This window comes from Corythoichthys intestinalis, chromosome 20 (assembly GCF_030265065.1).
Source record: "Corythoichthys intestinalis isolate RoL2023-P3 chromosome 20, ASM3026506v1, whole genome shotgun sequence".
Classification (NCBI taxonomy): Eukaryota; Metazoa; Chordata; class Actinopteri; order Syngnathiformes; family Syngnathidae; genus Corythoichthys; species Corythoichthys intestinalis.
The window spans coordinates 19772430-19785052 of record NC_080414.1 but is presented as its reverse complement, the minus strand read 5'-3'; the positions used below and the strand labels follow the sequence as shown (position 1 = coordinate 19785052).

Sequence of the window (12623 nt, the reverse complement as noted above, 5' to 3'; positions counted from 1 at the left end):
AAGAAATCAACTGTGGCAGCAATTATTAGAAAATGCAAGACATACAAGACCACTGATAATCTCCCTCGATCTGCAAGATCCCACCCCGTGGCATCAAAATGCTAACAAGAACGGTGAGCAAAACTCCCAGAACCAGACATGGGGACCTAGTGAATGACCTACAGAGAGCTGGGACCACAGTAACAAAGGCTACTACCAGTAACACGACGCGCCGCCAGGGACTCAAATGCTGCACTGCCAGACGTGTCCCTCTGCTAAAGAAAGTACACGTCCAGGCCCATCTGCGGTTCGCTAGAGAGCATTTGGATGATCCAGAAGAGGACTGGGAGAATGTGTTATGGTCAGATGAAAACAATATAGAACTTTTTGGTAGAAACACAGGTTCTCGTGTTTGGACGAGAAAGAATACTGAATTGCATCCGAAGAAAACCATACCCACTGTGAAGCATGGAGGGGGGGACATCATGCTTTGGAGCTGTTTTTCTGCAAAGGGACCAGGACGACTGATCTATGTAAAGGAAAGAATGAATGGGGCTATGTATCGAGAGATTCTGAGTGAAAATCTCCTTCCATTAGCAAGGGCATTGAAGATGAGACGTGGCTGGGTCTTTCAGCATGACAATGATCCCAAACACACAGCCAGGGCAACAAAGGAGTGGCTTCATAAGAAGCATTTCAAGGTCCTGGAGTGGCCTAGCCAGTCTCCAGATATCAACCCCACAGAAAATCTGTGGAGTGAGTAGAAAGTCGGTGTTGCCCATTGACAGCCCCAAAACATCACTGCTCTAGAGGAGATCTGCATGGAGGAATGGGCCAAAATACCAGCAACAGTGTGTGAAAAGCTTGTGAAGAGTTACAGAAAACGTTTCGCCTCCGTTATTGCCAACAAAGGGTACATAACAAAGTATTGAGATGAACTTTTGAGATTGACCAAATGCTTATTTTCCACCATGATTTGCAATTAAATTCTTTAAAAATCAAACAATGTGATTTTCTGTCTTTTTTTTTTTCCCACATTCTGTCTCTTATGGTTGAGGTTTACCCATGTTGACAATTACAGGCCTCTCTAATATTTTCAAGTGGGAGAACTTGCACAATTAGTGGTTGACTAAATACTTATTTGCCCCAGTGTATAAGGTTTTCGCCACAGAACATCATCCATGGATTTGATTTGTTGAAAGTGCTGCCACCAGTGACTGGAAGCCCCGCAAGGTCAAGCCATTGGCAACAAATGCTTAGCTAACACAATTCTCCGCACTGAGCCTTCCATGCAGAGTCATCACTACTTAGCTCCTTTAAGAGAGAGTGAGCAGGTGACATCATATTCTGAGTAGGTGGGAAGAACTGCTCAAACTATGTAATAAAGCCGAAGTACAGGCACTTTTGCTTTTGGATCCTTATCCATCCAGAACGCAACCAATGTTCGCTACATAGTTTGAAAAATTAACTGTACTATTTTGATAAATAAGGAACTGAAAATACAGACACTTGTTTTTGAAACCACAAAAAAGCCTACTTAAGTAAAGCAACTTCATTTTCTTTACTTCCCTCAAGAAAGAAGAGGAATGAGTCAACGACTAAAAAAAAAAAAACAGCAACTTGGCTTTATTCCAACATTGCAAGTAATTGACAAGCGTGAAATTACTGAAAATGTGTCTGCTTCAAAGTAACTACCACCGAGACAAAAAAGAATGCCATTTTTGTTGCTCCATCCTTTGGAAAAGGTGATGAAAAATAGCGTTGACATCCTTTACACAATCAGATCTCCAACCATATACAACACAGGCATTCAAAATCAATGGTGAATGAAGTACAACAGAAGGTTACCAGAAAATAATAAATGAATTCCATTAATACTGCATATAACGCTGTTGTTCTTTGTTAATAAAATGGTACCTCTATATACAAAATTAATTGGTTCTGGAAGTTGTCTCGTAACCTGAAAATTCTGTAAGTAGGGATGCGTTTTCCATATAAATGCCCTAATCCGTTCTACTCCTGAAACGCCACAATAAATTTCATTAATCGAGATAAAATCTGAATAAACAAGAGCCAAACACATTTGAATCATTCCATATACCGAACCTAACCGTTAATAGATGTATTGAAGTAGATAATAGAATATAATGCAAAGGAAAATAGAAAAATAAAATATCTCACCTTCCTTCTCTTTCAAGATGGTGCCTATCACCTATCTTACTCTTCGTGACACAAAAACGCAAGGAGACCTATGCTCTAATGCGCTACTAATGTAGTAGACTGTGTGTGGGCTTAAAAAAACACTTTGTGAGACAAAAACGCGAGGAGACTTGTGCTCTTTTGGCGAAGACGTCAAGCCCGCTATAACAACAAAAACACCGTCGCATCTGCGCACCTCATCATGCTGCGCACCTCATCATGCTGCGACACCCAAATGAAACGTCATCAACAATAGGCTAACAGGAGAGCAGAATCGCGTTGCTGAAGCATGATGAAAAAGGTTATGACCAATACGACAGCAGGATATTACGGCGCGGCATTTTAAAGCAGAAAGCAGGAAATACATACTGCTGCAACGATTAATCGATTAAATCGAGTAATTCGATTATTAAAAAAAGCTTCATTCTAATCAAATTTTGCTGCTTCGAGGATTCATTTAATTAGAGTGGCGTTGTAATGGTTTGTTTTGAAAGTGTTTGCATTTAGTTTTATTGATTTCGGTACATACACTGCCCTCTAGTGGCAACAATGAATATGACATCACTCATCTAACATGGCTGGAACCATCTGCTCCTTGTTAAGACCAGTATTGTTAATAACGGCTTTGAAATATAACGGCGGTACTAACGGCGTTATTTTCTTCAGTAGTGAGTAATCTAATTACATTTCTCATCTTGGCAACGCCGTTACTGTTAATGAGGCGGGAAAGGCGTGCGTTACTATGTTGGTTGACTGACGCGAGAAAAGTCTGAGAAAGACGGAGTCACGGAGACGAGAGAGCAGAGCAGGAGTGGGGAGGAAACAAGGGAGGGTGACGCCGTTGCAAACGCGATACTACTATGCTAGGTGGCTCCAATAATACCTGACTGTAGCCGATAGCCGACAAACTACGCCCACATGATGCTTCGGTAGATATCACTTATATACAGAACTAGATGTAAATGACAGACACGGCTGCATTAGCAACATGTATAATAAAGAACAAGATGCGTTTGTAAACAGCCGCCATCTTAAAGCAGTAGGCTATGTTTTTGGGAACCTTCCTAGCGAACCTAAGTAACTTTTTATCTAAAATGCTTCTAAATCGGCAAAATCTTGACTTAAATGAATCTTTAAACGATGAAATAGTGTTAAAACTTACGCATGTCAAAAGTAGACAGAAGGGAACTAATACAATAACGATTTTAACAACTTTAACGGTTGATTCACAACATTAAATGGCTTCCCCACATAGCAAAGGCTACTGTCGAGTTATCGCAATATCCGAAATACCTGTGTCTAGTTAAATTTAAGGTAAAGAATTGGGCTAGGGCCAATCGTCCCCAAAAAAAACCTTTAAACTTCACATTGTGTGTTTTTTTTTTGGGGGGGGGGGGGGGGGGGGGGGGGGGGGGCATGAAAAGTATCACCAGTTACTTTGCCAAGTAACTAATTACTCTTACATTCATGTAACTGAGTTACTAACACAACTACTTTTTGGGAGAAGTGATTTGTAACTGTAATTAATTGCTTTTTTAAAGTAAGATTAATAACACTGGTTAAGACTAACTTAAAGTTGTAAGTTTTTATTGGTCAAAATTTTATTTTATCCCAGACAATAATAGGTGATTTAATTACCTGACATGTTTTGGCGAACACTTCCACCTTCGTAAGAGGGTCACCGTTGTTAGTGTGACGCGTCTTTATCAACTGATGGATGAAGGCGTGACTCACCTGTCAGATTGACAGGTGAGTCACGCCCTCTGCTGACCATTCACTCTTCCAGGATGTTGTTCCAGGTCTTAGAGAGCATGTACGCCCCCTCGTCCCTGTTGTCACCGGTGATCCCCTGACGAAGGCGAAAGTGTTCGCCGAAACATGTCAGGTAATTAAATCACCTAATATTGTCTGGGATTAAAAAAAAAAAAATTGACTAATCTATAAGTGTAGGCAAAATGAACTCAATACAACTGTTGTACGTTTTTGTTTGACCTAATATGACTGTTTATGCATTCGTAATTTAGTTCAGAGGTATATTTAGCAGTTTTTTGTGGGAATATGTGTTTGAGCGTTTTGTTAAGAGCATGATAAAAAAGTTAGCAAGTTATAGCATTTAAGCTAGCGGACTTTTGGTATGCAAGCTAGCCAATTGTTTTACTCCCTCTTTTATTATTTTTTTATACTGTTTGAGGCTCAGCCTGGGTATAACTATTTTCATCTATTTTTTATTGCACTCATTGCTCTTGTAAAATGAAAGTGCAATTCTGCATAGTTTGAAAAAAAAAAACTCAGGTATTGTATTGTGGATTTGCATTAAATGCTCTTTGAAAGTGCAATCTCCTAAAATTTATTCTGTAACAAATTAAACGTTCCTAATCAGATTACTTCATTATTCGAACTAATTGATAGAATAATAGATTACTTAAATAATCGAGAGCTGCAGCCCTAAAACGTATCTTTTATAGTACTGTCCTGTATTTTTACAGTACTGTACTGTATTGTATTTTTGCGTCTCGTATCCTGATATTTCTCTAATAACAGAGGCAATTTTTTTCCCGTTGAAGCGTGTCATAACCTGAAAATTCGGTTTGAAAACCTCTTCGTAAGTAGAGGTATCACTTTAGCTATGAAATGTAAAGGAAACCGATCTTGATACACTTTCACACCCCCCTTCCCCCCCCCCCCCCCCCAAAAAAAAAAAAATCTGAATTGAGTGACCGTTTGGATTCTTCAACATCAGGTGAACCCACATCCCACCTTGGTTTGAACCCAAACGGTTGCTCAATTATTCCTAATATCTTCCAGTCTGGCGGGCCAGACAAACAGCTCGATGGGTCGTCTTCCCCATCAACAACAATGATGATGCAGGCTGCGCATCAGCTTCTCCCCCTTATGTCCTCAGCCCGGTGGAAGAGGAAGGCCTGTTTGGTGCGGTGGGCCAGAAGACAAACAATGGCCTGACAGGGAGGATATCGTGCTCCGGCAGTTGGCAAGTTTGCCCATCTTTTTCCAGCACACAATGTGAGAACCAGGGAGGGTTTTTGTTGCGGGGATTAGGTCACTGTAAACCTAGGCCGCGGGAGGGGAAAAAAAGACTTCCCGACATGTTCTCATAGTAGAAACCTCTCATGCTGACATATCTGTGTCAAGCAAATGGATAGAATCCATGTGTAACAATCTCTGTTAATAAGGATGTGATGGAACAATTGATTCTCTTGAATGACAGTGTATCTTATGACAGGAAATAATATAGTAACAAAAGAAGTAGAGGGCCAAATTCTCCTTCCTTGGATGGAATGGGAAAAAAAACTAAAGGGTGGAGGAGCGCAGAACAGAATAAAACTGAAAAAAACATTACAACAAAAACTCAAAGACACACCCATGTCACAGACTCAGGGAAAAAATGACTCAGAATTTGATTGTAAATCATATCGCAAATGTTATTTAGGCCCTATTGCCTAGCCCTGGCATTACTTTGATTCAGGACAGCTGGACATCAAATGGCCAGTGACCTTTACCAACAAAGAAATACCATCCAACCAGGTGTTCGAGTAAATACGGCCTCGGGTGATAGTTACGTTGTACATTGTAGTCACTGTAAATACAATTATCTCACAATATGGCGATAACGCTATTTTCGTGCTTGGGGTGTGAATTGAAATGAGAATCACAAGTAGACGTCTAATTCATTTGAATTGGGAGGGTGGCAGCGAATGAACGAATCATTCGCTGCCATCCCTCCCACTTCAAACGAGTTGGACTTCTATGGTGGTCAATTGCAACCAATGAGTTTAATTTTGGGGCATTTCAGGACATTTGCTGTTGATATTCAGCCACTTTGTTTATTTTGGGGCATTTCTAGGTCACTTCCTGTTATGTAACCCATCACTTCCTGTTGATTTTGGGTTATAGAACAGGAAGTTAACTGGGAATCTCCCCAAATGAACAGGGAGTGACTCAAACTCAACAGTAAGTGACCTTCATATGTCCTAAAATTCAGAAAGACTGGCTGCGAATGCCTTGGTTTCGAATGAACGAATGTTCAATCGCTCCTCCCAGTCTTGGGCATCTATTGAAGACCATTGAGTTAACAGAAGCCCCTTTCCGACTTGCATCCCACTAAATTCCCATGTAAGATGACAGGATTTACCCATGTCATGGCTCTCAAATAGTCATGTGCCGATTACCGGTTTCAAGGTATACCGTGGTATGAAAACGTCAAGGATTCAAAACCGCATAAATTTTCCATCATACCATCCCTAAGGTATTAGCTATTTTTTCTGTCCCAAAAATGCATGGAGAAATCCCTCGCTTGTAGCTGCAAGGCTCCACCCTCCCCCACCGGTTGGTGCTCAGTGTCAGTGTAGCTGAACTACACGATGGCTGGAGAAGGTGAAACTCCTCAACTTTTTCTCCAATCGAAGAAAATGAAATCGCTAGTATGGGAATACTTCTGGAACAGAAAAATTAGATGGCCGCGGCTTAGAGGAGGGCCAACTGACATGTAAAACATGTTTTCAGAGGGTGGCTGCCAAGGAGGCAATACCTCCAATATGATTTCGCATTTATACAAAATTAAAAGTTTGTTAACACTGTCATGAACGTTTCACGAACGTTGAATTTTATTTAAAATATTTATTTATTTATTTATTTATTTATTTATTTATTTATTTATTTTATTTTATTTAAACTTTGCATTATACTTACGTTCCAATTTGCTAATTTGTTTTAAAAAATAAAAATCCTGTTCAATTGAAAAAAGTTGTTTGGTTCTTTTTTTTTTTTTTTTAAAAAAACCCAGATATCTCAAAGCCACAAATTTTAGAGCTGCAATTGAAATACCGTGAAACCGTGATATTTTGGCTTAAGGTTATCGTACCGTCAGAATATCAAATCAGAACATGCCTTCTCTCAGACATGGGTTGGACACTTTCAGACTTGTCCTGTGTTAGCAACTCAGTGCTCTCTGTGAGGGGAGGGCGTGATTTTATAACCTGGACATTACGTCATTTTTGGTTGGTTTGGCAACAAAATAAACCACACATTTGCAAAGATAGACGATGGACTGTCTCTTCCACAGGCTCTAAGATCAAGTAGCAATTTCATTTCGTTACACTTCTAGTTTACTTCTGCCATTTTTCCAGTTTGTCATGTTGATAATTTTGATGGGTTTTTTTTACCGCTTTTCATCATACTGCAAAGAAAGAGGAAATTGCGTGCGGCCCGCCATGATATTTATTTATTTATTCATCAGCCTTCGCGCTGTGAGCTTGGAATTAAACAGCTGCTTTCACACATGCCGCGTCCCGGGTAAATCCCAGACATTATACTACTACTATTTAACCGGAGTTCAGCGTATGTCTGAAAGGGACTAGAGAACTTCTTGTGGAAGATTTTGGTAGCAAATTGTTGGTTCCTTTTGATTTTAGGGACACTTTTTAAAACGATATATAAATTCTTGGCAAGAGCATATTGATAACCTTTTGGGATACAAAGTATCACGATAGATCACCATTTCGATATTTTGTCACTCATACGAATTGCTCTAAATTTATGATGGTCCAACCCAGAAATAACCGGTTGACACCTAACACACCCGAGTCGTAAATTATTTTTATTAGTGTGTCATGAACATAACCAAGACCAGACAAAGGACTTGCCCGAATTCAAAACAAGAAAATCAAGACTTTGACTCAAGACTGAGTCATTTGGGAGTCGAGACAAAGAATGAGCATGTGTTGCTCAGTTATACGAGTTATATGACATCAAACTCTTGCTGAATGTCATATCATCCGTCCAATGATGGATGTCCACGCTTATAGCTCAGAGTCAATAAACGAAAATTACCCTAGCGTTCTCCAGGAAACAGGCCTCTCGCAGTGACAGTTGCGCTTCTCTTTATCGAGTCTGATCGTTTCCATGTCGAGGGACATCTGAGCCGAGCCACTAAATGACTGATTGTCACAAACCGGTGTCGCAAACTGGTGCCACAGTAACACAGAGAAACCACTATGGGAGTGTGTGGTGTCACAGCGGACAAACATAAACATATTGTTCAACTAGGAAGACACTCAGTGGAGCACGGATGTCCGGCAGGTGGAAAGGCTGAATCAACTAAAGGGATTTCTTTCAAAGAACGAGGAATCAATATGGATTACCATATTTTTCGGACTAAATCATACCTACAGTAAGTATAAGTCGCACCAGCCCGAAAATGCGCAATGAGGAGGAAAAAGTCGCATTTTTGGGGGGAAATTTATTTGATAAAATCCAATACCAAGAACAGACATGTCATCTTGAAAGGCAATTTAAAATAAAAATAGAATACAGAACTACAGGCTGAATAAGTGCACGGTATGCTAACGTTATGTGACGCTAGACATGTGCCGATACCGGTTTCAAGGTGACCCGTGGTATGAAAACGTCACGGTTTTAAAACCGTCATACCGTCCCTACAGTATTAGCTATTTTTTATGTCCCAAAAATGCAGGGAGAAATCCCTCGCTTGCAGCTGCAAGGCTTAACCCTCCCCTACCGGTTGTTGCTCAGTGTCAGTCAGCTGTGCTACACGATGGTTGGAGCAGGTGAAACTCCGGAACTTTTTCCCCCTTCGAAAAAAACAAAATCGCGGCAATACTTCAGTTACAGAAAAGTTCGAGACGGCCGCGGCTTATAGGAAGAGGGCCAAACGACATGTAAAACATGTTTGCGGAGGGTGGCTGCCGAGGAGGCAATACCTCCAATACGATTTCGCATTTATACAAAATTAAAGGTTAGTAAACACTGTCATGAACGTTTCCCACCAGCTACGAGCGTAAACTCAAGCGTGTTTAGTTGGAGTGGGAACCTCTTGGTACCTCACGATACGATTTGCGATACAAAGCTCACGATAACGATGATCTGACGATATGGCGATACAACGATTATCGATACATTTGTCAGAAAATCATTCTAGGATATTCTACAAACAACTAATAAACAGAAAAACAAGTTTCTGTTGTGAATTGGACTGAGTTTATCACTAGGAGACGTCCAATCTATTTGAACTGGTAGGGTGGCATCACTCCCACTTCAAACGGATTGAACGTCGATGGCAGTCAGTGGCAGCCAATGAGGCCATTTTGGGCCATTTAAGACAATTTTCCTGTTGATTTTCAGTTACTTCCTGTTGATTTTGGGGTATTTTATGGGTCACTTCCTGTTTATTTTGAAGTGCAGAACAGGAAGTGACCTGGGAATCACCCAAATGAATAGGCAGTGACTCAAACTCAACAGGAAAATCGGAAAATCGCCCTGAAAATTGGACCGAATGACTGTGAATGCTCTTTTGATTGGCAACTTTTGTTCATTCAAAACCAGTCTAAATGGATTAGGCGTCGCGCACCGTAAATGGTACCCTTAGAGTTAACTGAGACACTATTATGGTAAAAAATTTTGGTAGCAACTTGGTGGTTCCTTTTTTTTTTTTTCTTTTTTTAAAAAAAACAAAACAAAACAAACAAAAAAAACCTGACACCTTTTTAAAACGCTATCTCAATTCTTGGCAGGAGCGTATCGATAACCTTTTGGGATACAAAGTATCACGATATATCACCATTTCGATATTTTGTCACACCCTTAGTGTTTAGTGTGTCTAACGGTGGTAAAACGTGTTTTTTTTTTTTCTCTCTGGCAACTGTCTGTGTTGAGAAAACGAGTGTGTGTATAATGTAAACATGATACGAGTCATACACACGTGCTTGTAATGGAAAATAATTATTTTTGTTCGGATGGTAATAATGTTGAGCTGTGGGTTTAGGCTCACCTAAAGGACTGCATTTATTTTAATTTTATTGCGAATATTTCACTTCATTTATTAATTTTTTTGAACTTATGTTCCAATTTGCTCATTTGTTTTGAAAAATAAAAATCCTGATCAATGGAATTTTTTTTTTTGAACTCAAAGTAACACATTTTACATCTGTAATAGCAACACCGAGATACCTTGAAACCGTGATATACTGGCTTAAGGTTATCATACCGTCGGAATCTCATACCGGCACATGCCTACGTGATGCATAAACAACGAACTGAGAACGTGCCCGGTATGTTAACCTAACATAGCTGTTAAGAGTTATTCAGATGACTAGAGCATAAAGAGCATGCTAACAAGAAACAACGAATCGCTACAGAGTTTAAGTTGCACCCCTGCCCAAACTATGAAAAAAACTGACTTAGAGTCCGAGAAATAAGCTAAATCAAGAAACTCTCAAGGATTTATTGCGCAAGAAAAACAATGACCAGTATATTTGCAGCTTGGCATTTTTCTTCTATTCAAGATTTCTTAGAAACAGTTTTTCTTCTCCAAAAAAAGGAAATCTGGGTTCTATTTCAAACTTCCTCTGCGGTTGGGTACCCAGCCGACCGCACGCAGGAAGCCAAACTACCCTCAACGTCTCAAATCCGTAGCACAATTTGCCAAAGAAAATACATTAAGGGGGTGGTACTTGGTGAGTTTAATGTAGCCATGAACATGCTAGTGATTTTCCTCTCATCACAAAATTAGCATTTAAGAAGCTGATCTCATGCGGCAAAGACGGAGCAGTGAGTCACAAATGAACACTTAACGGGATCTATCATTAAAAGATGTCATAGGCTAAATGATGAGCTCAGTGGCGAGACGAGATTGCGTCAAACGCAATTCGCTAACGATATGTGACCGATCTCAATGACCAATGTGTGCTTGACAGTTCTTGATCTCACCAACAGTTCATCCATACTGGTCTGGCACTTTTCTAGGTTGATACGCTTGATGGCCACTTTCTCCTTGCGCGTTGTGCAGTAGGCGGCTTGAACCACAGCTGTGGCCCCGCTCCCTGGAAGAGAATGAAAGAACAACACCACGATTATGGATCAAGTTAACGACAGCCATCCCCGCTCGGATTAGTGTGTCCTTTGGTACATAACAGGCCACGCTACATGAGCTGGTTATTTTTACAGCTTACAACTGTGTACACTGTGCAGCAATGCCGAGACCATAAACGATGGGATCCCTTGGACTACCAATGACTTTGACGATATAATGTCTATTGCTTTTGTGACAATGAAAATTGAATTAGAGAAGAAAGAGTCAAAAATGAAATATTAAGACACGTGTCACGAGTGATTATTAATTAAAGATTATTCAATTTAGAAAAAAATGCAACAGAAGTGCACATCAATGCTGCCTTTGCAAGAGACAGGAATCCATGTATCCAACCATTTTCAATACAAATGGAATTAGCCAGAAACGAGGGTTGTCATATTTTTCGTTACATTTAATGAGGTGTAATCATCCAAAACTGCTTTGATTTTCAATCTGATTCTTTCATTGAAAAATTATATTACAGTACAGGCTGGGAACATAATTCTACTATCAATGTTATTAATTTCGCAAACAGGAAGTTGTCTGCGTGTATTAGCACATTAGCTGTGTGATTCCTTAACTCTCACGAGTGTTTAAAGAGAAAAAAACAGCCAATATAAAAACGTATATTTCCTGATCAGAATAAATCTGTTTAATCTGGGCTAAACTGCTTTTGCTGACAGAAAATTCTTCGCGCAACTTCCTGTTCCAGTATATCGTTTGAACATCGTCATCGCAATGTGCCGATGCGCAATACTCGCATCGCAAGGACATTTTTTTTTTTTTTTTGAACACACAAATTCTTTTTTTTCATCCTCGTAGAGCGCCACAAATTCACTCACGCTTTGACACTCACCCGGCCTAGAACAGCCTCTCACTTACAAAATGAATGAGTTGTCTTTAATTGTAAAGCTAGCGAGTCGTCAATCGCCAGATCAACGCTACAAACCTGTCAATCATCGTTAACTTTAAGTATCAAACCTGCTGCATTGGCAGAAAAGGTTTGGTCGCACTGCTTAGCAGGAGGGAGGTGTGACAGGGTGAGTTGAGTAGACAAGTAGGGCTGCATTTAACGATTATTTTCATAATCGATTAAACGGACAAATGTCATTTTTTTCAATTATCTTCACAATTTACTTTAAAATTGTTTTAGGCATGTTGTAAGAAACAATGGAGACTAAATTTCCTTCAAAAGTACTTATTACAGCTTCCTGACTTAACTAGTCTAAAACTATCGATTATCAAATTCAAATTGCCAACTAATTTATAAATCGATTAGTGACTGCAGCCTTATTGAGAAGTTAGTTTTGACAGTAAGTTGTCCGAAAATTGGCAAAAAATGTGAATTGTTTACTTAACATAATTATCATGAATAAATCTGATTATATTTACAATTCAGAAGTTATATGTATGCTATACTGTAATTTCAAGAATATAGACAAGTTTAAGATGAAGAAGGTCCTAAACCAGGGGTTGGGAACCTGTTAGACAGAGAAAGCTAAAACCTAACATATTAGAGCCATACAGTGTGTGTCTATGTACTGTATATATTAATACTTAA

General features: G+C 39.6%; 1 protein-coding gene across 2 annotated transcripts in view; it reads right to left on the bottom strand.

The window, feature by feature from the left end:
* The window catches only part of oxsr1b (oxidative stress responsive kinase 1b), a 67415-nt gene that overhangs the window by 35557 nt on the left and 19235 nt on the right, over positions 1–12623 (bottom strand). For both annotated transcript variants that reach the window (XM_057823805.1, XM_057823804.1), the window contains exon 2: positions 10921–11033. In XM_057823805.1, the coding sequence (XP_057679788.1) occupies positions 10921–10935 (15 nt within the window). In that variant the 5' untranslated portion in view covers positions 10936–11033. The remainder of the gene's footprint in view (positions 1–10920; positions 11034–12623) is intronic.